A 25,659-nucleotide genomic window follows, 5' to 3' on the forward strand; every position below is an offset into this window, starting at 1 on the left:
AGGGCACAGCACAGCCTGCAAGGTGTCTGAACACAGCAATGGTTGGGATGCAGAGATGAGACCTGAAGGCAAAGGATCCTGCTCACAGCTCTGCAGGACAAGGGGCTCCCAGGCACAGAACTATCGATTTTGGCTTCTACTTTAACAAATGAGAGGGGAAATTTCCACTCTTTACAGCAGGAGACGCTCTGAATATTTATGTTATTGTTCACCAATGGGGAAAGAAAAAAAAGAAAGTGCCATAAATGCACATATTTGGTGACCCAATTTGAGTGGCTCATTACAATCAGATCAAGCTAATTGCCAGCCTTGTATTTCATTTGGCAACTTGTTAAGCTAATTGAACAAAATAAAACTAATGAACAATTATAATGAAGTTTATAATTAGACCGTTGGAATAACTCAGTGTGAGAATGTTTAAGGCATAATGAATGTTTGGGAGGTGGGGGGGGGGGTCAGGCAGTGATGCCAAATGCTCCTTCCCAGGTCTGGAGATGGTTGTGTGTCACTGCTCCCAAATCACATCAATGCAGCGTAATATTAAGTGCATTCATGCCCTTCACGTACACACACATGGCATTTAGCAACCCTAAATTCAGGGCTGAGGCTATTAGAGGGGCAGATGAGAGCTCCTTGCACTGCCATGCGGGTCTCAGCCCTGTAAGGACAGAGCTGTTGTGCTGCTCCAATGCAGAACTGCATTGGCAGTTAGGAGCCAGGGAGACAAACCAGGAGGAACAGAGTGAAAGAAGGGAGAGCGATTGCATAGGAATGCAATGGGGTGGCACCAAGCACAGCTGGAGCAGCAATCCCAGCACACAGCAGCAATCCCAGCACACAGCAGCCTCCTCGTGCTGCTCTGGGCTTCTTCCTCTGTTCCATGTCCCCTCAGAGCAGCACGGCTCAGCAAACAGGAATAAACCCTCAAGCACAGTGTGAAACAGGCCCCGCAATGCTGGATAACCGGGGCCATTTACAGCCTCACTTGGCATTTGCATTAAAGAACAAACCCTGGATGAGAACCTCTCTCCATGCTTTACACTGCTGCATTAATTCATGAAGTGTCGTGTATCCAGCATATTTCATTATACATAAGAACCAGGCCAATTAAAACCCTCAGGTGAGTACAGCAGCCTCACAGCCAGGCACACGGAGCCGGACCTGCCTCAGCTCAGCTCCCTCCTGCAGGCAGGTCATTTCAGTTCAGCATTACCTTCCTGTAGCTAACAGCAGCTCAAGAGGTGCTCCAACTGACACCAATCAGCTCAGCAACAGCTTGGCCACGCTGCACCAAGGCTGTGCAATTTGTGCTGCAACACACAGGGCAGCATTGAGCTCCTTTCTGGTGACCCTACAAACATCCCCGAGCCCTGCAGCTCCATCTAAGGATGAAGCTGTTACACTCTACTCCAATATTAAATAATTTTAATATTACCTTCATGCTCATTTGCCTGCGTGACTGACTGCCCTGCCTTGCCAGCAATGCCCTGGCATTGGGAATAGGCAGCACACACCTGATATCTGCAGGAGATCAAATTAGATCTGTTAAAGCTTCCTATTATTTCTCCAGTATAACACAGGATTAAAAAAAAAAAGCAGCCTCTAGGGATTATATATGTTTTTAGCATATCTGTACTTCTAAACTATCTTTAATTAATGAAATATCCCCAAATTACTTATTAATACGGGTCTGTGGGCTTTGTAAACTCCAGACATTTTGCATGAATTAAAGAACAATATAATGAAGTTTTAATGAATACAAAGTCAGAGTTAATGTAAAATTTATATATAGCACGCCAGAGGGGAAAGAATTTCAAAATACTTTTAATCATAGGTTATTGGCAGCCAGATAGCTCATTCTTATCCTTTCCTAATGGGTGCTTGGTATTTATGTGCTAGTATTTATCATGCCAGCATCTATACTGTCCAACTTGGTACAGTTCAAAAAGTCAAATGGAAGCCAATTCATTTGAAGATTCATTTGCTAATGAGGCAATTCCTGAGCCCCGCAGTGGGTGTGGAGCTGCTGCCCACCATGGGTGCGTTGGATTGGCACAGAGGGGCACTTTCACCCTTAGTAAACGAACAGCCACACTCGATGAGCTCTGCAGCATCATTCAGCTTACAGGAGCTGGCTGTCATCTGTCACCGAGGAGAGGAAACTACAATTCACATTGACTGTCTGCAGCAAAACATCACCACCAGGAACTCCTCAATTCTGCCCTAAGCAACAGAGCGTGCCCCTTCCTCACAGACATACCCCAATGTATTGCAGCCTGCAGCTCCTTCCCATACTGCCACCAGGCACCTCCTGTTTACCTGTGACCTTCTAAAGGAGCCAGCCATGCATATACAACCAGCACCCGTGTTTGCTTGTCTTGGGCTCCATACCAGAAAGAAACAGGATAAAACATTTTGCTGTAGGGACAAGACTTGGCTTAAACACATTAAAATCAGCAGCAGAAATTAAGCTACAAATGGTTCCATGACAACCAATCTAAAGAAAATTAAGACAATAGCTGAGTGAAAGTGTAAACAAATATATTATATATATATATATAAAGAATCAATTTATTTTAATTAACTCTATTACCGTTGAATGCATTCAACACAATTGTAAGGACATCCATTATTTTAATGCATTAAATATTTAACCCACAAAATAGTGCAGGAGGTGCTGACTGCCAGAGGTTCGGTACAACTGCTGCCATTGTATTTTCCTTGTGGGAAAAGAAAACAATGATTTAGTGCTGCCATTTTACTGTTTAACTATGCTCACTATGGTATTTTTCCCTTTATGAACTGGAAGGGTACAGAGCTAGAAAACATTTTAGTCGCTCACTTTCATTGTGACATTTAGTAAAAAAAAAAAATGTTAGAAAACCATCAGCTTTTAATAAATGAACACACTAGAATCCTTCAGCTGACCTAACAGTGGATTGCTGTCAGTAAGGAACATCAAAACAAGGAGGCAAATGCTGCCTCCATGTACAGCGATGTTAAACTCAGAGTTATTGCAGTCTATTCCATGGACAGAACCCAGAGCTGCACCAGGAACACAGCAGCGATTGCTCCTCCACCTTTGGAATCCCCTGAAGTCTGTGAATGAAGAGCTTAAAACAACAGGAGGGTTCCATCACAAAACAGAGCAGCAGTGACCTTCAGTGACCTATTGTTAAATAGCTATCAGCTATTTCAGGCCTGGAATTACTCTGAGTCAAGTCAGATTTAGTGCATTATGATTCGGCTCCATAAAAACATATAAATGCACAGCACACATAGGATGCTTCTGTGTTTCACAGACGAGTCATTACAACTGCTGCACTTTTCCTTGCAGGTGGCTCTAAAACGCACACATGGAAAAAAGAAAAATGCTAAAAATCCAGTTGTGTTTTGTTTTAAAAAACGTGAACATTTTATGAAAGAAATATTCTATAATCGACTGTAACATCTGCTAATGGTGCTCCCGTTTGATGGGAATCTAACCAGAAACAACTCATTTGTCATATATATAAAAATCAGAACAGGCAGGTTTCTCCTTCCAGGCTGGAAAAAACTCCAGGCCGTATGGCATATTGAAGCAATAAAAGGGAGCTAAGCTTTACCCAAGCCTTTCATAATGCACTTTACGAGATATTTCTTCTTCTTTTAAAAGAACCACTGGTATTAAATAGAGCTTTTTCTTTACATACAGTATTGGTATATACAAAACAAACACGGAACAAAGACAGATGCCAAAAAAAAAAATAATAATAGAAATAACCCTTAAACACGTGGCTTCAGAAATTCTGAAGCTCAGGAATATTTTGGTAGAGGTCCAAAGTCTCTGGGTTAGAGAAAGCTCCCCGCTGCTCCACTTCTTTCCCCGCAATTATTTGCTTCACGGCCACTTCCACTTTCTTCCCATTTATCGTGTACTGAAAAACAAAGCCAGCAAGGACAGAATTACACTTTTTGTGCAGTGTTTTCATGGAAAGACTAATAAGATTAATAAGAACACCACCAGCTATCTAAGAACCCAGCCATAGCGCAGCCTCGTGCCAGCCCTTTGCTGTTACATCTGATCAGTGTTTATCAGGTCAGGATGGGACTATGAAGATTTGCACAAAGAGCCCACGGTGTTTTTCAACACCTGGAGATCTCATGAAAAACAATGCTTTGTATAACTGAAGCAATGGGCACCGCAGCACAGCTGTATGATTACCACCAGTAGGCAATGGCAGTTTAAAGTCAGGATTAGACAGGTTTTTATCCCCTGTCAGAAAACACAAATCTATTAGTAGCAGAAAATAGAAAGAGGCTTCCCTTTCCTAGCAAAACCTTCAAAGAAAGATAGGAGACAGCTTTGATGGCTTTACCACTGGAATATTTACCTGAAATGTAATTAAAATTTGCTCTATTTTACATTCAGTCAAAGTGTGAACTAATTAATGATCTAAGCAGGCTCTCCTGAGGGACAGACCATCATAAACACTTCACTGCCATCAACTTTGTGCTGTACATCCAAGTGATTTATGCAGCTTACAAGTTCAACGCTTCATGCAGAAGCTGAACCACAGCCTGGAACCTTCACCATTTGTCAGGTGCAGGGGCTTTTACAGTCATGCTACGACAACATTTTAAAGCTAATGCTATTGGAGAAGAGTGGCTTGACACAGAAATAACCCAACAGATCAGATCCAGATAATTGTGTATTATGAAGGTTGGCAGTCCTATGCCCTGGACTATACCCATATGCAAACCTCACTGGCAGTAGGTGAAGTTTCAGAGCATAAAATGCTTGATCTGAAGCCTCAAACCTACATGCATGCGGCCTCGAGACAAGCACAGCCTGCATCCCCATCCTGCAATAAGCTGCCCATAGAGCTGTTGAGGAGGATGCAGTATCAGAGAGGACTAGGTAAGAGACAGGCCTCCCAAATAAGAGTTCATACAGCAAGGAGGAGTAGGGTAGAGTAATACAGCTCACAGCGCCAGAAAACTGAGCATGCAGTGCCTTTAGCTGTACATTTTTCCTCTCTCCTTTTCAGAAGGGGAAAGAGTTTTAGTTATTGCTACTTGGAAGACAGTGATAAAGCTCCATTTTAACTGGCTAAACAGATATACAAGTGAAACGGTTTACAAAAGGATTTTATGAATTTGCTCGGTGCTCTCAGCTTTCATAAGCATGTCATTGGAAACTGGAAAACAGAAACAAACCAAGCTTATGGGTAGCGTGAAAAGCTTAAGTTAAATTACCTTCCTAATATTTTCCTTTAAAAGACTTTAAGTATATATTACTGGGGAAAATGCAGCTCGTATATTTATAAACTGAGAATGGGCATTTTTAGGTATTGTTAAAAAAAACAAAAACATGCTTAGCTGAAAAGGAGATGAAATGATGTTGCTAAGCAACACAGACAAACTATTTATAAAGCTCGAATACACTTTTGAGATGCTAAAATTTCCATGCATGTGGGCTTGAAGAGCAATGACAACTGCTCCTTAATTACTATTCAAGGTGACAAAGGGAAAAAAAAAAAAGTAGGCAGCATTTTTCATGACATACCGGAATGCCTTTGGTTTCTAGAATGAGGCTTGGAACATGCCTGGCAGAAAGTGCTACACGGATTGCGTCTCGGATTCTTTTCACCAGATCCTCGCTGAACGCGTGGTTTGAAGCCATCTTCAAGAAGAGTATCACCCTTTCCTCCCCATCTTTGTTGTACTGAGGGACACAAAGGCTATCGGAAACCTCCTCAAAGGCTTCAACTGGAAATCAAAGAAGAATCATTTTTAGTACGTGTTTTTGCTTTATTCTGAATACATGATTTCTGGCATTGCATTACTTCCTGAGATGTACAAAGGGAAAGCTGACTTCCTGGCCAGGTTATTCTGCAAGCCTTGCCTCCAGGAGTTTTATGATTCTAACTTCTGCTCAGGTGAAGTTTTAAGGGCCTACTTGTACATAGGCCCGGGACAACAAAAACGTACAACTTCTGGAACTGATGATGGTTTTTACACAGAACTTTGGTTCTTCTCTCAATCTGCAGTTGCTGCTCAGACAGAAATCTAACATGTCTGATCACATAAGAACAAGGTGTGGCAACAGGTGTCCAAGGGCAGATTCACACCTTGGCACGCAGCTACATGGCCCTTCACAAGGCAGACATTTGAGATACGAAGCAGTTTGCATCTTGACAGCCTCATGGAGCCTGCACTAGATTCAAAATCTAAGGATTCAAACCAATCCCTGCTAAAACTGCTATTTATACTACAGAACCCTATCCCCTATTCTGGGGAGGCAGAACCAGACGTCAGTTGTACCAGGCTAAGCCTTCCAACACAAGAAGCCTGTTACCCATTTAAAGTACTGCAGTGCTGAAATGGAGCATGACCCAGGGGCAGCTGCCACAAACACCCACACAGCTCTTCTCAGGGAGCCTGATCCTCCAAACCTCACACAGCACTGGGAAGACACCCTTCCCAGCAGAACACTATTGAAATTGAACAGGCTTCAGCAGTGCAATGTAGCCTCCCCATTCCCTTTGCACTTTTGGCTTCACCTGCAATCCTTTTCAATCAGTTATTGCAACACGAGCTCAAGTACTTATTAGGAACAACGAGATGAAACAAAATAGTGTCAAGAGCTTGGCTAAGGGAGAAAAAAAGAATAGCTTCAGAAGTACTCTTTAAATTTGATTGAAATACCTGTAAGATCTTGTTATATGAAAGCAACATCTTACAGAGAACGTCTCAACAAGTCACCTCCAGTGCTCCAGATACTTTAGGATGGCAACCAATTTCAAGTCTACAGGGCAGACTTTTATTGTTCATGTTAATACGCTCTGTACCATTTTCCATTTGAAAAAGAGCAAGTTTTATCACTCAGTCTTTTCAGACACTCGTATTTCAGATTTATGGTAACAAGGTTGTAGTTAAAGGATGTGAAAAGTTGATTTCATACCTATGTTATAGATTTCAGAACTTCCGAATCTTACTCCATTTGGATTTAATGTACCGTCACTGAAAGTCACACACAAAACAAAGAAGCATTAAAACATAATTACAGCTTGATCAAAAGGCCAAAACACGGCGCAGTTAACCAAGTTTCTTCACATTTCACGCAGTGAACACGCAGACAGCCACAGAAGAAACAGAATTTTAAAATACCTCAATTCTGTGCAAAAGGCCTTTTGCTCATTACAACTAAATTGCACAGAGAAATCCAGCATTATTCATTCCCATTTCCCCCTCTCGCCTCCTCACAGTAGCCCAAATGCAGGCTTAGTTCTTTCTCTTCTCAGCTCAGAGTTACACGCTGACACCAACAACAAAACAGGCTTCCTGGTACTTCATTGTACTGCAGTTGTGTGCCATTACTTCCCAGTTATTGATGGACTCGTGTTTCACACACAGCAGCCTCACACCTCACACCTGTAAGCAGGTCTGTTGGTGACAGGCCAGTCAGCTTCAACACAGTCACTCACCTCAATTTTGAACGCTTACATGCAAATACAAGCATAAAATTCACCCCTATTTGTGATCTTCAATTGCTCTATGATCCCTAACAACTCAATGGCTGCCTTTCTGTAATAAGGGTAGGTTTGCAAATTGTAAGGCCTGCTTACAGAAAGCACTTCCACCAACACACTGTACCTGCGCCCAAGCATGACAATTCCTCCCGTCTTGGGATTAATCTTGCAATAATCACCATGGGCCCAGACACCTGTGAGAGAATGACAACATTTTTAGCAGCTGATTTCTCATTCTTCCACTTACAAAATGCATTTGTGTAATAACTCGAGCATCTTCTATTGTACAGCAAGAATCCTACCGCATCAGATGCGCCTGAAGAGCAACCCACAGCAAATGCAGCAGTACTTCAATGCAATGTGGATTGCTTCTGCAGTTATCACTACGAGCTGGCACACACAAAAACAGCTCACACACTGTGATCAAACCTGAGGTTATTTTATGATTGCTTGTTTGCTGCATCCTTTAGAAAATTGACAGAACTCTTCTCCAAACACCACATTATGAATAAACAAAGAATCCTGCATAAAGGTAACAGTAATCCCGTTGGTCTGGTCTTTCTAGACCCATTTCTTGCACAATTCTGTGCAAGAAGCTCTCTGGGTTTGCACAATAGGTCTCAGCGGTTCACTAAGGAGCTTCTTATGTGTTCAATACCCTTGAAAACATAGAATCAGATTTGACTCTTCAGAGCAGAAATAAGTCTTGTATTATTTTTAAGGCTGAGACCAGTACATCAGGCTGTCACAAGCAGAAATACAAGCCAGCTCTATTAAACTTTTCCTAAAGAAAAACAACCCTCAATTACACACATGCACATAAACACAACTTACCATCATTGCTGTTACAACTGTAAGCCTGTTTACAAGGAACACCAGGAAAGGAGTTTCACACAGAACCTCTGAACCATAGTTGTCTCATCCCAACAACTCTTCAGTGCTTTTCTACTACTTATTGCCAAACTCACTCAGACCAACTTCCACATTCCCTCAGTCTTCCCATACGATTATCTCCTCTGCTCATCCCAACTTTTCTTGTGGTTCTACATTCCAGTACTGTTATTTACAGAAAGCCTTCCCTCTCCAGAAAGGGCTCGAGGACTCGCTCCTATAAGCCCCTGTCCAGTGGGCAGGAGTGAGTACAGCATCGCCACTCTGCATATGAGAACTCCGGATGTGCAGAGTTCTCACAATGATTAGGATGAAAACCTGTATGAATGCAGAATATGCACGTCTAAGGCAGCACATACCTATGCCTCATGCAAATGAAGCAGCAGGCTATAGCACTTATCCCCTAGGATCCACTCCTGCCAGGCAGGAGCAGCCTGGCAGAGGTGCTGCAGGACTCATTAATGGAGGATTGCTCCCTGACCTATTGAGCACTTTTGCTTCATGCTCATGCCAAGCAGTTTATGTCTGCATTGCAGATTACCAAGTTGTTGTAGCCATATATCTGCCTAATGAGAGCAGGAGCAAAATAGGATTGAAGCTTTCCAGACATTCTTATTAAAGAGATTTGAATCCATATTTAAAACACTAGAAAACAGAGTGAGAATTATCAGATATGCCTTGGAGTTCTCATCCTCACAGTCTTGTTTTAGAGCTGCACCTGCCTATCACTGAGCAAGAACAAACCTGTACCTTAACAGTAGCAGCAACACGGTCTTTACTCTTGGCCAGCTGGAGCAATTCCCAGCCCCTTTCATCACATACCTGGGAATTTTGAAAAATAAGCCTTCCTGTATTTGCTTCCATTTTCATCATTCCAGAAGTGCGTAGGCTGACAGGGAATGGGCTTAGTACAAACCAGCTCCCCACTTTCACCCCAAACGGGTTTTCCTGTTTACAAAGAAAAAGTTATCTGCACTTCCCTTCTGTAAAGAACACAATAGCAAAGCAAGAAGCATCTTGCGTGTAAACAACAAGAGTAGGTGTTGATGTGGATATGAGGCAAAGGGTGACTGATGATCTTACAGTTTGTTTAATTCATGAACTCATCCCTACCTTAACTTCAGTAACTTAAGGACACTTACAGGGTAAGGACAGACTGGCATCCACAACAACGTTGCTGAATACCACACATACACACAGAGGCTAGAAAATGGCCCAAGGTGCTTTCTCAAGGTAATAGAAAAGCAGGGTTTTTTACATGTTTATTTTCACTGCAGCACTACATACTCGGGATCAGACAGATCCAGAATAAGGTTTTCTGGAACATGTTTCTATAGTGAAATCACTACTTACAGCTGACTGTTAGCCATCTGATGACTGACACACTTAACACCATAACTGCTCTGTTTTGTAAGTGCAATAACATTTTGATAGTAGGTACCTTCATCATTCCATGCTTCCACAGCCATTCCAAGATTTCTGGCCTGAATTTCTCCTTTGTAAACCGGAATTGTAACATTCTGACCCATGAAACATGAAATTATATCTGTCCCTCCTAAAACAGAAGAAGTCAGTAAGAACTCCAGAACATCAGACCACCACGTTTGTAAAATGTTCCTAACCCACATCATGCAGCACAGAATAACAGTCACTATTAGCATTATCATATGATTTCTCAGAACAGGTTTCTTCTCCTGCTTTGTGTGCATCTCTTTAACCACAAAAGCTTTTCATGCAGAAATATTCCTTAAGGCATAGCTTTTCTTCCAGTAGTTCCATATCAGTGGGTTCTTCAACCTCATTAAAAAGGATCCATTTATGAATGAGAAAACAAACTGACCCAGGTGCACTGACTTCAGTATTCAAGATCATCTGGAAATCTTTTCTTGTTAGTTGAAGCTAACGAAAGCAAACTGTTCCACTCAATACATAGCTTCTATTTCTTCTTCTCATTGGCAACCAAGGAGAAGGTAACCACACTCAGAGGATGAACTGTTCTCTCAATGAAAATAGGTATTGAGAACTCAACTGGAATGCTTACAGGGTTTTAAAGACGTAGAATTCTAAGACAAGATCAATACTGTTAGCTTTAGTTATCAAAACAGTCTTCCACATTTGAGACCATCAATGTCCATAGTAGTAAGTCTAAAATTCAGCACTACTCTTAGAGCAGAGTTAGAAGTGACTTCAGAAGCAGAATAGTCAGACTATAACATCAAACTAAACGAAGCTTAAAAGCCCTGGGAAAACTCAGCCTTCATTTCAAAGCAGCGTGAGGAGTTGTGAGGGACCTTCTACATACAGAAGTTGCCTCAGCCATCACTCCTCACAACAAACCACACAATATGTGGGCTTGATATTTCTCTAATTATGTAATTTACAAAAATTTGTCTGCAGTGCCAATTATGAGGCACAAAAGAATTGAAACAGGAGCACGGCAAAACCTCTCTAAGAGGCATTTCCTGCTGAAGTCAGCTGTTTTCAGAGCACTATGTTCTGTAGGTTAATAGACTCTTTTTCTTGATCTCACCCTGCTACCCCTAAGGACAGTGAGTCAAAATAAATGATCCTGCTTCAAAAAAAAAACCAAAAAAACCCATAAAGCTAAAACACAACATCCACCACGTCAGAAACATTCAATCTAAAAGCTTTTGTGTATCAGCTTCATTATGGCATATTGAATTACTCATATCTGCACTAGAGAGAATTAATTCTAGTTTAACCCTACCCAAAAACCCAAAAGCTCCAATGCCCAGGTTTCCTAAACACACAGTAGCAAACAAGAAAAAAGGAAATATAAAGGCAATGAACAGAATTAAGATGCACGTAGCATAGAAGCATCACCTGAAATGGATCCCAGGAGGACACTGCTCTTTATGTGTTTGTAGACATACTCATAGCTTTGAGATTTGAGAGGCGATCCAGTAGACAATATAGTATGGAGCGTCTGGAGATTGTGTGTTTCACCTTTAAAGGAAGAAATCCACAAATTAAGTTCAGGTTGAATCTTCGTAAGAGTTTATATAATCATTCAACACAACAACCCACAACAGTGGTGTAAGTTTTGTTTGTGACAAGGGCTGGAACCTGAGAGGGGAGGCAGGGCAGAGGGTAAAAAAAGGAAAGAGATGCAATAGTTCACAGAAGCTTACATGGTTTTAAGTTTTTCTCTTCTAGCACACCAAGCCACTTTGCACCAGTTCCAAGGATGGTGATCCTAGAGAGAGAGAAAGAAGTTTTACATCTTTAAACACACAAAGATTCAGAAGGTTGGCAATCCCCACTGCAGTAAGCAGAGGCTAAAGGCGCTCCAGGCATTGATTAGTCAAGCAATGAAGTCTCCTAGAGCTTTTTTTTTCTAAGTGCAAGGAGCATTCCTTTGAGCCATCAAAATAATTCAGATCACACGTCATTGCTGTAGCTTTCAAACCCTTAATTCTATCCTTAAATATTAAGCAAAGTTCTCCCACCTTCTGGAAAACGTTCACTTTCATTTACAAGAATTCTTAATTGCTGAACACTCCAAAGACATCACAAAACATTATAACATTTACTCCATTAATGGGGTATAATTGCCCCTGAGCTCTTTAACACAGATCCGCTGCCTTGTTACGCTATAACATATCAGAATGTTGCCATTTTGGGGCACAGTGTTAACAAAGAATTCACTCTGAAGACAGCAGTCAGTGATGTGCTCTGTAGATACATTTTCCATTCCCACTGATGAAAGCCTGAGCTGCAGATGTCTAACTGAACATGAAGCTTGGCCTGGCTAATTTAATAAATGAATTCTGTCACTGCAGTAAGTACATGCAGGGGGAGCATTCAGTATCTGGCTGTATGTATCCGTGAGAGGGGGGAAGATTCAGTGAGAATTCCTATTTCAGCTGCTTTTGGCTTCCCATTAAAATAGGATAATTCTACATTACAACAGCCAGTGCACGCATTAAAGTGGAGACATCACACTTAGCATCTTTAGAACAGAGCAGACCATTCTGTCTCCCAGTTGCACATCACTGGTCTTTGTGCCAATGCAATCAGACCCAGAGCAATTACATTATATAGGACATTCACAAAAACACCGAAGGCACTGTGTTGAATATTTCAATTAATGTAATAAATAAAATACAGCTTTGAGAACGTTGTCCGTTTCGCATATTGGACAAATTAGAAACATGACACTCCTCATATCTGTACCCAGAGCAGCTTTTTGGAGAACAACTTGTGGGAAAAAAAGAGAAAAGAGCTTTTCAATGCAATTTGAAGCAAAGGCTCTACCCCTTCCTACTCCATCAGGGGAAGTGCTAGCTGGATGGCTTTGCTGACCTTCAAGAAGCCTTATTCTCTGCTAATTCATTTTCTATCATAGCAATAAACTCACTCAAGAACAAGAGTAGAAGCAAACTAGAGTAAGGGATATGGGCTGAGTGCACAGAGCTTGGGCAACACATACATCAGTATAACCAAGTTAAAACAAGATCCTATCTTCACTCCAAAGGCAAGATGCAAGGTAGAACAGCACTTGAGATAATCACACCATTTCAGAAATGGAAAGAGAGCTATCCCACTGTCATCAGGGATCCCTTTCTTCACCATTCAGGTGGATGATGGTGAGTTGAGAGGCTGCCAACCTTGGGCAGGAAGCAAGAAACTTGCTCCTTCACTTTCCATATAGCCCAATCACACTAACTAGCTTTACTCTTGTTAAAATCTCTTTACTGTATCTTATTTCCCTTCCGTGCTCCAGGTTACTTCTTGTTTTATAGATAAAAATACATGATGCTTCTCTCTGTATTTTTAAAACCTTCCTCTCCAGCACATGTAGAGATTAACCTGCTATTATTCCTTCCAAATGCTACATAACTGATGGGCAATCATTAAATTCACTTAAATAGATCTCTCACCGATGTCCACAGAAGTAATTCCTGCCGAGCAGCACATGATAGCTTTTTTATAGCATCATCAAGAGAACCAGAGGAGAGGATGGAGCATCTTCAGAGAAGTGAGGAAATCTTAACATGTTAAAGCTTTTTTTTTAATATGTAACACATGACTGAGCTGGGAACAGACTGCATTATGAAGCACCACACAGATGGCCACCGCTTTTAGCACCAGATTACAAAAGTGAGACATGCAGACACATTTGAGATATCTTCACTTACTTTTTGGCATGTAGAAACAATGCTTAAAAATAAGCCATCTTATTTCCTGAGTCTACGCTTCTGCCTGTTCTAATGCTTTTTAGGGGTTTGGTGGGTAGGGGTGGAAAGTTGTGGGGTTTTTGTTTTTTTCCCCAAATGGATGCATTCAAACAAGATATTAACTTTCAGTTATAACAGCCGGAGACTAAATGACAGCCTTTAAATATTACATGGCACAAAAAACAGAGCGAAGCTTGAATTATTAATTATCCCGAGTCAGAAAGTCAGGCTTTTGGCATCCACCTTCTGCAACAAATTAATTTTAACTACCAACAAAAATTACACCTATTTCACTATAAAGTAACATCACTCAGATCTGCACTCCTTACAGCCCGTTCGAAAAATGGGTGAATTGCAAAAAAACCAAAGTTTAACCAGGGTACCCAGCAGCTAAATAGCAGCACAGGATTTCAGTTGTTTATCTGATCCCTGTTATTTTCCCAGGGTTGGGCAGAGGGCGCTCTGAGCATTGTTAGGAACGAAGAACTTCGTAACTAAGCAGGGAGAACTCAGCATTATAGATTAAAAAGCAAAATATAGAAATATAAGTTGCCCTGCTGAGCCTTTTTCAGTGAATTTCTGTCTTGAAGTCAGTGTGTTATATTGAGTCACACGCTGGGCTGCTTGAAACAAAAGATTCTTAAAAGTTCTGAGTGTTCTGAGAAATTTCTCTTCAGGTTGCTCCCAATTACTACGTTTTGAAAAGGCTGCTCTTGAAAACTGATTACTGAACCAAAATCCTTTGTTTGCTGGGAACTCAAATGGTTGAATCCATTTCTAAATGATCAAACTCTTTGTCTCTTCTGCTCTCAAAGACTGTTTATAGTGTAAAATCTGAAGAATTTGTTCTACTCCACATCAAGAAAGCATCTTTAATGAGGTTGGTTTCATGTGAGCATTTTAACAGAAGCAAAGTCCATATCACTTGATTTAAGATTCTTCACCTACCCTAGTCTGTCAACCAAGTCCCAGAGCACATTTGGTGATGGAACTAGAGGAGATCCATCATACAGAACCACTGAAGCTCCTGTAGCAAGTGCAGTCACCAACCAATTCCACATCATCCAGCCAGTCTAGAAAAGAGAAAATACCAAAATTACTTTCTATCTTTGTCAGCTACTGGTCCACTTTACTGGCAGTTTTACCATGGGACCAGGAGTACTCCTATCATGCAGCTATAGAAGAGCCAAGGGCAACTAGAGAAATCATGGCTTCTTGCACAATCACCAGGCACAAAGCACGCCCCCTGCCCTTGTGCAAGATATGCTATCTACCCCTCCCATTTTCCTCATCCAAAGGTTTGAAACTGTTAAACCAGCACGTGAGTTTATATCTCTCTGCTGATTATCTCTAATTACATTGTTTAGAAATCAGAAAATAAAGCTGGAGCACTGATTCTCCTCTCACCTGTCCCAAGACTGGATCAGGTACACATTACTAATGAATGCTTATAACATATCCTTATCTATTGAGATAGGGATTCCATATCTCCCTACACATATAGCTTATAAAGCATGAGTCACAATATGGAATGACATTAGGACAAGGTAATTATAATTCCTCTGCAGAAGTACTACAAACCAATTAGTGGCGTCAAAGTTCAGAAAGGAACACAAGGAAAGGCATGAGCCTTCTGGTAGAGAAGACTGCAGAGTTATTTCCTTCACCACAAAACCATTAAAAAAAGAAAACCACATAACTCAAGTCCTACAAAGATCACTCAGCTTTATTCCTTCCCTCTGCTCAACTCAGATGTGCAAATTCTTCCTTCTCCATCAATACAGAACAACAAAAAAAAGCTCATCTTCGGTATGGTTAATTACAGGATGAAGGAAGGTAGAGCCTGTTTTGCAGATTAAATTGATGAGGCAGTTAGATCAGTGACCCTAAGAGACTGTAAAAATAAATTACTTTTCCTCACTAATTAGCTCAGAAACATTTAAACATTTTCTGATGAAAGGTCAAACTTTTCACCTGACATTTTATTTATATATTTATGTAAAAGCCAGTCAAACAGGGCAAGAATTAACAGTACATAAAAGTGAACTTGGAGGTTTGTAGGAAAAACTCAGTCTTGTAAGGAAAATGCATTAAAGGCTTTTTAGAATTGCCTCAATAAGCCACACTTGCCGTTGTGTAGTACATAATGATGTCATTGCTGGTCATGTTGCCATGAAGGATGTGTTCCTTCAGATGCTGTATTAGCGTACCCTGAAAAAAGAAAAGAGAAGAAAAAAAATTAAGTTTACATAGAAAAAACAACCTGATGGTACACTAAAAAACTAATCTGTCAGTCCTTCACAGGATGCACTCCAGGATTACAGACAACCATTTCCTTCTAACCACAGCTAAAGTAAATTCCAGGGCCTGTCTAAAGCAGCAGCAATTGCATTCTCCATTTTCTCACATAACTTTTCAGCCTTTCTCATTAGACCTCAGCAATTCCCAGTGCACATCACTTGTAATTTGTGGAGTAAACAGCTCTCTTCTCTTCCAACTCTGTCCACTCAGAGTTGCAGAATAGTCCATGCAGGCTATAATTTTCACAGTATGGCTTCACCAGTCAGATTTGCCAGGTAGATAAGCAGGAGGATTTCATCTTCAGTACATCCAGACAGCTTGGAGGGACCTACAGCTGCTATAAACTGCAGCAGCTATCATTTATTATTCACACAAATCAACTTTCCCATTAACTGTCAGGAAACAAAAGATATAACCATACATATACCTTGTAAATATTGAACCCACTAGCAGTGTGGAAAAATCTCACTGTTTAAAGCATCAATATTAACAATGAAATAGTGAAATCTCTTCTTTCCACTTTTGTTTGAGACCCAGCTGTACTTCCCCAATCATTAACATGTGATATGTCAGGCCAAGGAAGCTTACAAACTGCTTCACTACATCAACTGCACTGCAGTGAAACAACTTGCCTGATTTTAAAATCAAGTGGGTTTTGCATTTTTTATCCATTGATGCAATGAGTTGTAGCCTGTAAATGCAATGAAATTTATGCTAAAAGAAAACAGATGACAGATAAACATTTGAAATGAAAAAGTCATGAGGACAGCACAAACTTTGGGAGAGAAGGCAGAAAACATTCAATAAAACTAAAGAATTAAATCTGATTTTTTCTCTGGAATGAGGTCCAACTTCACCTGCTACTGCTTGAATAGACAGAGCTGTCACAATGCTGCCATCTAGCTATACACTACTATTATCTACATTTAAAATGCTTATATTTCAGATACAGAAATGTTATGAATAACTTCTTAGCTTTGCCAGAAGAAATCCAGGTGTTAATGTAAATATTCCATATGCCTATTACCTCTGGAAGAGCCACACCAAGTAGTGAAACTGAGAACTAAATTCAATTTAAATGACGTTTTGCTTTCTTTCTCACCATTTAGTTATTACTTTTCCACAATTCTGGAACCAAAGCAAAGGTGGGTTTTTAATTTTATAATGACTTTAGGCAGAGGCCATGAACAATTCCCCAAGGAAAAATAACCTGGTAACTCTGATTAAAAAACGTTAATGTACTCCAGTAGAACACAATAGATCAGAAGCTTACAGCCTAACATGCTCCCTCATGCTTACTTATTCAACTTGTTTCCTTACAATGCTTGCAATGCATCTTAAGCATTTAGCATTACAAGACGTGTCTGGAAGCCCACTGGTCTGGATGTCTTCACTAGGCTTAACATGCAGCTAATACAGGGCTGAACATCTGGAGTGGGAAAGATCAGTCAGTGGGCACTGAGGCTCCTGAGTCACATCATCAGCACATAAGGATCAGCACCGAGAAGTGAGGTAGCTCAGAGAGCAGCATCTCGTGGCTGCTGGTCCCAAATCACAGCATTTTGTTCATTGAGATGAGAAGAAGGTGCAAAGCTACGAGTGAGCCAAGCAGCTACATGGATAAAACAGGAAGAGTAAACTCTTCAACAGAGAGAAATCCTGTTGGCTAATCCACATCTGTGGTTTTCATCTCCCAACTGCTTATCACGCATCACTGAACAAAACACCTGCCCTGTTCTTGCTAATTCATTTCTGCAAGTATTTAACCAGTCTGAAGCCAACACAGCTTCAAAACAGCTGTCAGACTTCAAAATGCATTTCCTTCTTCCTCCAAACATAGGACATGTGTCCCAAAGGGACCATTTCACATGTCACACACTGCTTGGTATGATCTCCTATTGCTGCTGTAAAGGTTTAAGATGCTGTTACAGGGGGAAAAAAAAAACACAGCACAGGGAGTTATCTGCAGATAGCATAACTGTATAGGGAAGACATACCCCTGCTGAATGAACCATGCATTTTGGTGCCCCTGTTGTGCCTGATGAATACATGATAAATAGAGGATGACTGAAAGGCAGCTGTTCAAACTCCAGCTGGGGTGCCTGGTCTCCTTTCCCAGCAGCAAGGAAATCTTCTAGAAAGATACTGCACAAGAGGGAAGAAAGGGAATATATCAATGTTTGTGTGTTTTCTTTTAAAGCATTACCCCAACCCATATATAAGACTAGCTCCTTACCTGGTAGCTCTTTTATTATAAACTATATACACAAACAATACATATATTAATTTTTAGATGTTATTATCTGTTTAAATTGCTAACAGCTCACTCTGGAAATGAGTGTCTATGTGTTAATCAGTGCTTCACTTAAAAAAAAAGGAGCAAAGTTATGTATAGACCATAAAACAGATTACAGTGTGGGTATTATTAAGATACTGGCAGCTCTGCCTACCATCTCGATAGAGCCAAGAAAAGGCATCTCCTGACCAAAGCAGTTTGCAATGATGTACAGAGAGGCAGAAACTGCTGCCTAGCCAACCTCCTTTGCATGCAGAGAGCAATTCAGTTCAAGCCTTGGTCACCTTTAGTATGGGGACTGTGGCACCAAATTAAATGCCACAGTCCCTGTGATTCTTAAAGATGAAAGAACTGTCAGAGTAAATGAGGGAAAGAAAGAATGGAAAAATTCAGATCAATTTTCTTTTTCCCCCCATTCTTTTTCATCCATCCGTTCTTGACTTGGAAGGGAGAGATCATGAGGAACTTAATGCTTTCATCTGAGAGCTATTAATACCAACAGGTGGTTAGTGGAAACAACACACCTACAGCAACATAATACCTATTTGCAATATGGACCCAACTCAAGAAATCTGGCTGAATCCCAGCTTTTACAAGCTGAAAAGGTCATACGTTTTCAAGAGATGGCAGCATTCATCCCTAGCTCAGAGATTCACAGCTCAAAAGCTCCCATTACCTGTTTGGAATCTTAGAGATATCTATAGTTTCTCTTGATGAGACATATGGAATCACCACCACTTTTTTTAAATCTGGAAGCCCTGTAAGGAAGAAAACAAATATTGCCCATATTCAGTTAGATAAGTCTTTGCAATCCATTTGTATCACACAGTGTAATACCCTATTACAGAAATAATTCTGATGTACAGAGTATTCAAATAGTTTTAGACAAAGAAACCCCCCAAAAGAATCTTAAGTGCAATTATTGCCTGCCTTAAAAATAAATAAATAAGTGTAAAAATCAAGTTTCAGTGCTGTAAAACCTCTTCAGTTTTCTCAGCAGCTCTTCACATAGGCATAAAAAAGCATTAACAGCTCCTGTTCCCCCACTCAGATTGCCAGTTAATGTATGCTGATAGAGCTATCAACAGATTGAAACTAAGCTAGCGAAAGACCATGTTAAAATCCTGCAAAAAAAAAAAGTTTATCCTCATATCAGCTCTGCAACTGTAAGTGGCCAAAAAGATACTATAAGGGAGCAAGGACAGCAACAAGCAGCCAAAGGTGTTTTTAGTGACAGTGGAGGCTTTGAGTGCATGCAATTATGGTATAAGATACACGGTATGCAGTGAAATACCTTTTACCACACTAAGCAGCTTTTCCAAGTGGTTATGTTCTTTGCCATTATATACAACAGCTTCAACAGAGAAGATGAGCTTAGGCTGAATTTGAGAAAATCTGTCCAGCACACCCTAGGGACAAAGATAAAAAAACAAGTTAAAAATGAATTACTAAAACAAAACCCACTCTATGTTGAATTTCAGCGTTGTTTCAAGCCAGGAGCAAGGACAGGACTTGACAGAGTCATGAAAAGACTGTTTGACCCTGTCCTTCACTCACACCAAGATTTTCAAGGTGTAACATAATTTTAACTACCTATTTCATGTCTCTGACATCCATCAAATCATCTCTATTAAACTTCTTTTCAAGCTGAGCAAGTCAGGGTTGCAATAAAATAACAACAAATAAGTCTAGTGCAAAAGTATGGAGGTCTGAGCACAACTGATCTCCATGTTGCCTAGTGAGGAAAGCTCAGTGAACATCACACGTGAGGTCTGGGGGTACCATTAAAGATGAATAGCAGCTGCCTCTGCTGAATGTCACTTTAACAGACTTCGTCCTCAATCACTTGAAGAAAAATGCTTTCTACTATGCAGAAAAGCCTAAATACATACACACCGTGACAATGCGCTGACACCTAACTATATCAATTACCTCTAAAAAATCCCCAGGTTCAGTAACAGAACAGGCTTTTAATAAAGCATTAGCACATTAGCCAAAGATCTCAGAAATGTAGGTTAACTAAAAACATTAATCCCCAAGGGAGTACAGAATCAAACTTCCATCTGTCTTAGGTATGTTAGCATGCTCACTCCTCTGTAACAATTTGGAAGGGCTGATAGATCAATTTACACAAAGCGTGCACATGTATGTGTGTATACACAGATATACACCCCAAATCCAAGCTGCCTGTTTAAAAACCAGAGGAGTAAGGGTACTCTAACAGAAGAATGGAATCTGAAGAGAAGCATGGATCAGAAACAGAGGTGACAACAATTCTCAGGGTCTTACTAATCTTGCTAACATAACCAGTCAGATTCATTAGCACTGGCAGGATCAAATCCCACGGGGCAGTTTGGTGTGGTACAAAGGGAATACAAACAGATGGAACGTGTAATTGCTACACTGGAACTTTAATCCAACCAGATGGCTTAGCAAGGAATTGCTTTCATGAAAAGCTCAGGTACATCAAATATAGCTCATTCTATTCGATGGGCCTCAAACCCCGCACTAAGTATTGCGAAGGACCCTATGAATTAAGCCCTTTGTTAAGCCTTACCAAAGGCTCCTCACACATTTCTAAGAGCAGATCTTCCTTTTAAACTCACATATCCAGCAACCTCTTATGTGCACAGGCCAAATAGAAGCACCTTCTTGTAAATGCACTTAAATGAATAGCAAGACCAAGAGAAATGAAGCTCGAGCTGCCAAGGGCAGTATTCTGTGTGGGAGGAAACTCACTGGTTCCCTGACAGCACGCATCCTGAATGCTTACAGTCTATGGATGCACAGCATTCAGGGCTTGCACTGTGTAGGCAGCTCTGAAAAGAAACAGTGCTAGAATTCAGAAAACATATACACAATTGATTGGAAGTGCTGAAAACATGACGCTATTTCCCCAAATACAAAAATATCTTCATTTAAGTTAATGAGACTAATGCAAGCTCACAGGAGGAAAACCTATTTCTTTCGGTAGGAGTCGATCTCCCTGAGGACCTCTTCTGATCTGCTGAGATTTTAGGGTTTGAATTCAAGCCAACATACGCTGCCAAGCCAAAGGAGGATAAATGATACCGATAGCAGTGCTGCTCCACAGCTAAGTTTCATTAGAAAATCCTATCACAAAGCCAAAATAAAGCCAGGTGCTGAAAATAACAGCACAGCAGCATGGACAAAAAGCAGAGCAGGACTGTAACACAAATGAAATGAACAACCTTCCTGCAGATGACAGATGAAATCACACTGAATCAAAATCCTCCATACTGTCATTTTCTACGCAAGCAGAAAATGTTCGTAGAACAGATTGATCATTACATGCTGCATTGATTGATTGATTTATTTTTTAATCATTTTTCTTTCCCAATGGCAGAACCTCAACTGCAAACTGACGGCATGCTGCTGCCCTCTAGTGCTAACCCACAGACAGCAGCTCCATGCATTTAACCAGCCACTGGGATCACGAAGTGAGATTGAGGGCACACATTGCTTAAGAACTCTGGTAGCTTCTGCATCCTGCAGCGTACAAACAGCGTGTTTTCCAAATGCTTACCTTCAAACTATGAAAACAGATGAATCAGCATTCTATTTTAAAAGCAGTTTGTTACTGTTTATGGTGTGCTATCCAAATGAAGTATATCCAAACCTTCCAGGGCATGCTGTAACGTCTGTTTGGGTGTCATGACATTTTTTAGCCTTTTTTCTCTATTTTTTTTTTTTTTTTTTTTTTTTTTTAACTGCCATCTGAAAATTGGGTTTTTTGCCTCCCTTGGAGTAGCTAGAAAAAAAAAGAATCCGTTGTGCTGTGCTGTGCCACAAGGTGGCAGTAAGATTAAAGTGAACAGCACCCAATTGCCACTAATTCGTGCTATGCAGTTCTGTCCAAAACAATGGCAGCTTTCCTGGAATGCACAATAGGGCTACTCACGTTAATGCCAAAGTCTGGTGATGTTGAACTCCAGATAGCACCAATACTCGCCGCAGCCAGCATCGCTTCTACTGCATGAATGCTGTTTGGTAAGTAACCTATGGTGGAATTTGAAGGGTTAGAGATGGAACAAAACAAACTATCAAAGCTTATAGGAAACATTCTGTATATAATAACCAGCTGGCACAGATGAAAAATGGAAGTCATAGCCTGAACCACACAGTCATACTGCCCTCCTTCAAATCCATACAGTTCATTCTTGTATCACTAATTAGATTTCCATTTATAAAAAGTCTTACCACAGTTTTATACCTACGGAATTACTTCCAATTTACAAAGGTTTCTACTTCATTAATGAGATTCCCAGGATAAGAAGGTGACATACCGAAGAGAGGTGCTAAGAAAGTCAGTTTATCGACTAAATAGGTTACACAGAGACACTGCACAGGGTAAAGCACAGTGCAAGTCAGGGTATTAGGAACACGGAGGGACACAAAGCAAGAGGGTGACCAGTGTTTTCTTCATGTCTTTCCCTTACATTTGAAGTACATTTATGAGCAGAAAATCAGCTTCACACAGCTGAGCTTTGTCTGGTGGAGACTACCAGAATCTTAAATAGAAACAAGCAAAACCGGAGTCTTAACTGCTAAGGGAATACGGTGGGACAAGTCCTGGAACATTCCTACACAAATGGAACTCCTCAGCTTTCAGGTCACTTTATTAAAGCACACAGAAACCAAAGTCAAGTCAAACTTCCAATGGGTTCAATGGGAGCAGCCCTCAGTGCTGTGCCAGACTGACTCAACCGATCAGAGTCCAACCCACAGATCAACAGCAGACAGATGAAATTCACACTGAAACCACCCTAATGCAGATCAAAGACCTGCAGTTTCAGATAATCCTTTTTAAGCAGCTGAAAGATGTCCAAGTACTTTAAAAAGGTAAAGGGCAGGCCTAGTTATTTGGACATCTAATTAGAATTCAGTGTTTGAAAGCAAACTCAAATGGCCTTAAAAATGCATTGGAAGCCAGAGCTACAAGTGTTGAGCGCAGGGAGATCTTGGACTTCTGGGCAAGCTGCAGCACTGCAGAAGCATCTGCCAGGCAGCAGAAACTCAGCAGGGCCAGCCAGTTCCCAGGGAGAGACATCCATGGAGGTTTATGGAAGTATTTTTTCAGGACAGGAACTAAATCATAGATCTTAACAGCAGTTTATTACATTTTAAATTCATTGAGTAAGAGGGTGCTGAGTTTGATTCTTGTCCATTTGCCTACTCGGCTTGAAAATCTATTGTAAACTTGGAAGTATGAGGTTAGAATTTTCTTCGTTGTGATTCAAAACCTGTGAAACCAGTCTTTCAAACCAGCCTGACAATTCAATGAGCTGCTGCACTTTGCTTTTGGGAGCAGCAAGTCGGAAAACAGTGTTAAGATTTGGGCCCAACAGTTTTCTTAGAACAACTGAATGAAAACCTCATCATTAGAATGCAAATTACTCCCTAGAGCTGTGTACAGCTTCTAGTGCTTTGTTCAGGGAAGTTCTTATGTACAGCAAAGCCTCAAAGTCCATAAAGGCACGTCTATTTTGCTATCACTTTGTTAGGGCCAAATATGAAGTATGGTATCCCAAGACTTGATCACTGTTTTGTTTGTTTTTTAAGTTAAATCTCTTTCCTAGAATACTAATTTGAAGTGTGTGAGCCATTCATACTGAACCACTAACTGTCTCACAGAAGCATTTTTTTAACTGTTAATCAGTAATTCCACTAAGCCCTTTTTGGAGGGGGTTTTGCAGTCGTATGCAGCCCACATAAGCACAAGAAGCCTCTTCAGGCTTCAGAGCTGTTTGATTACCTTGCCAGAGCTTACAAGCATCACTTACTACAGGCACGTTCTCCTCACTCTACGCAAGCCCACAAGGCAAGAACACAAGTCTCTGCACATTATGGTGAGCCAGGCAATTAAATCATTACCCCCATTTGTCAGATGGCTTCCAAGTGGTGTTTGAGCAAATCAGCCCAAACTGCCAAAAGGTATGAAGCATGTAAAGCAACTTACTCTGCATTCCTCCACCTCTATCAGGACTTGGACTGTGGTCCAAAAAATCCTGGCATTGTCATGCTGTGAACACCTTCCCTGAAGGCACCCAATGGCCCAGAGCAGAGCGAGCACTCAGCAGCACAGGCATTTCTAGCTGTCTGAATGAAGAAAATACAAACCTGGCACCAAAGATGTACCACAAACCTTAGAAGAACACGCTGGGAGGAAGTCAGGAGCCACAAGTAAACACCCACCCTGCGGCTTGTACTACTCTTCTACATTAGCTCACAAAGTCAATTCAAACACCAGCCTCCCAGCTTCTCTTCCTGACATTACCGTAAGATTTTGTACTCCTGTAGGATTTTGAAAGGGTCATCCCACCTAGCATTACTGTGGCCTGAGACTATTAGTAACATGCTAATCTTCTTACAGATCTAGCTTTAAAACCCACGTAAGCAACCAGGGCTAATGCAGTTACTATAGATAAATTAGCAGCTCTAAACAATGTAACTCATTGATGTTTTGTTAAGGATTTTTGTGTGAACACATGGGGAAGATTAGTTGGTTGCACAGCTGACTTGTACGAGGACAAAGCTGGCTATGGGATAATAGCAGCAGAGTATCTGGAGACTGATAACACAGACACTTCCAGTTTTACTTGATTCACTCTGCAGTCATTGCTATTTGCCAAGCAGATGGCCAGTGGGAGACCACAAGCACTTCACATTTGGATTTGTGTAGCTTGGATTAGCTATTGTATCCATCTCCTCCAGCTGTTTAGGCATCAGGGACAATATTGCAATGCATCTTTCAAAGAGAGATGTTACACTACGCATCTGTTTCAATTATGTTTACTATTAAGTGCCATCTCCTCAGAGATGGAAATGGAAAACTAAAGAAATCAGGCTGAGAAAGTGCTGACATTGCTGCTTGTCCACCCACACTCACCCACCTCCAACTTAAACTGACTATTGCTGTCATGATGCAACCACAAACTGTACTGATCAAACTAGGGGATATGTCAAGTAATGAAAAGTTAAACTAGTCTTGGAGGTGGTAAAGAATGGAAATCAAATTCACAAGGAAAAAAAATAGCTATAATGGTCCTGAATGACCCAAACAGCTCAAGACCTTCAGTAATTTTAAGAGAAAATGGCAACAAAGGGCATCAGAACTTGGCAGGCTGAATAGGAGTTGCACAACTGAAATAAAATCAGTAGAATATGTCCCTTCCATTTTAGCTGATTTTCCAGACACAGTGAAAGCACGCCCCTTATTGCACTTCTAGAAGCTATGTGAAGAATCACACTTTATGCCATCTGCCAAATTTCAGAAGAAATCAGGCCCCAGCAGCTTTTGGTAAACACTGGAGAGCTTCATCTTTGATACCACAAGGGGCTGTAGGACCAAAGCCTTCCCACCCTACACTTCTCTCTCTCCTCATGTCAATTTGGGGTTTGGAAAACAACCAGTAGATTCAGCCTCCAACTGTGA

At 40.9% G+C, this 25,659-nt stretch overlaps 1 protein-coding gene across 1 annotated transcript in view; it reads right to left on the minus strand.

The window, feature by feature from the left end:
- Nucleotides 1-2,524: 2,524 nt before the first annotated feature.
- AACS (acetoacetyl-CoA synthetase) overlaps nt 2,525-25,659 on the minus strand; it is a 32,302-nt gene continuing 9,167 nt past the window's right edge. The window contains exons 5-18 of the mRNA XM_015878361.3: nt 22,126-22,223; nt 19,498-19,612; nt 18,880-18,961; nt 17,905-18,052; nt 15,737-15,817; nt 14,555-14,679; nt 11,558-11,622; nt 11,250-11,372; nt 9,847-9,960; nt 9,228-9,353; nt 7,639-7,708; nt 6,947-7,005; nt 5,549-5,751; nt 2,525-3,917 (exon numbers count right to left, since the gene is read on the minus strand). Coding sequence (XP_015733847.2) covers nt 3,780-3,917; nt 5,549-5,751; nt 6,947-7,005; nt 7,639-7,708; nt 9,228-9,353; nt 9,847-9,960; nt 11,250-11,372; nt 11,558-11,622; nt 14,555-14,679; nt 15,737-15,817; nt 17,905-18,052; nt 18,880-18,961; nt 19,498-19,612; nt 22,126-22,223 — 1,547 coding nt within the window. The 3' untranslated portion in view covers nt 2,525-3,779. The remainder of the gene's footprint in view (nt 3,918-5,548; nt 5,752-6,946; nt 7,006-7,638; nt 7,709-9,227; nt 9,354-9,846; nt 9,961-11,249; nt 11,373-11,557; nt 11,623-14,554; nt 14,680-15,736; nt 15,818-17,904; nt 18,053-18,879; nt 18,962-19,497; nt 19,613-22,125; nt 22,224-25,659) is intronic.

This window comes from Coturnix japonica, chromosome 9 (assembly GCF_054131305.1).
Source record: "Coturnix japonica strain WE chromosome 9, WE-NBRP24, whole genome shotgun sequence".
Classification (NCBI taxonomy): domain Eukaryota; kingdom Metazoa; phylum Chordata; class Aves; order Galliformes; family Phasianidae; genus Coturnix; species Coturnix japonica.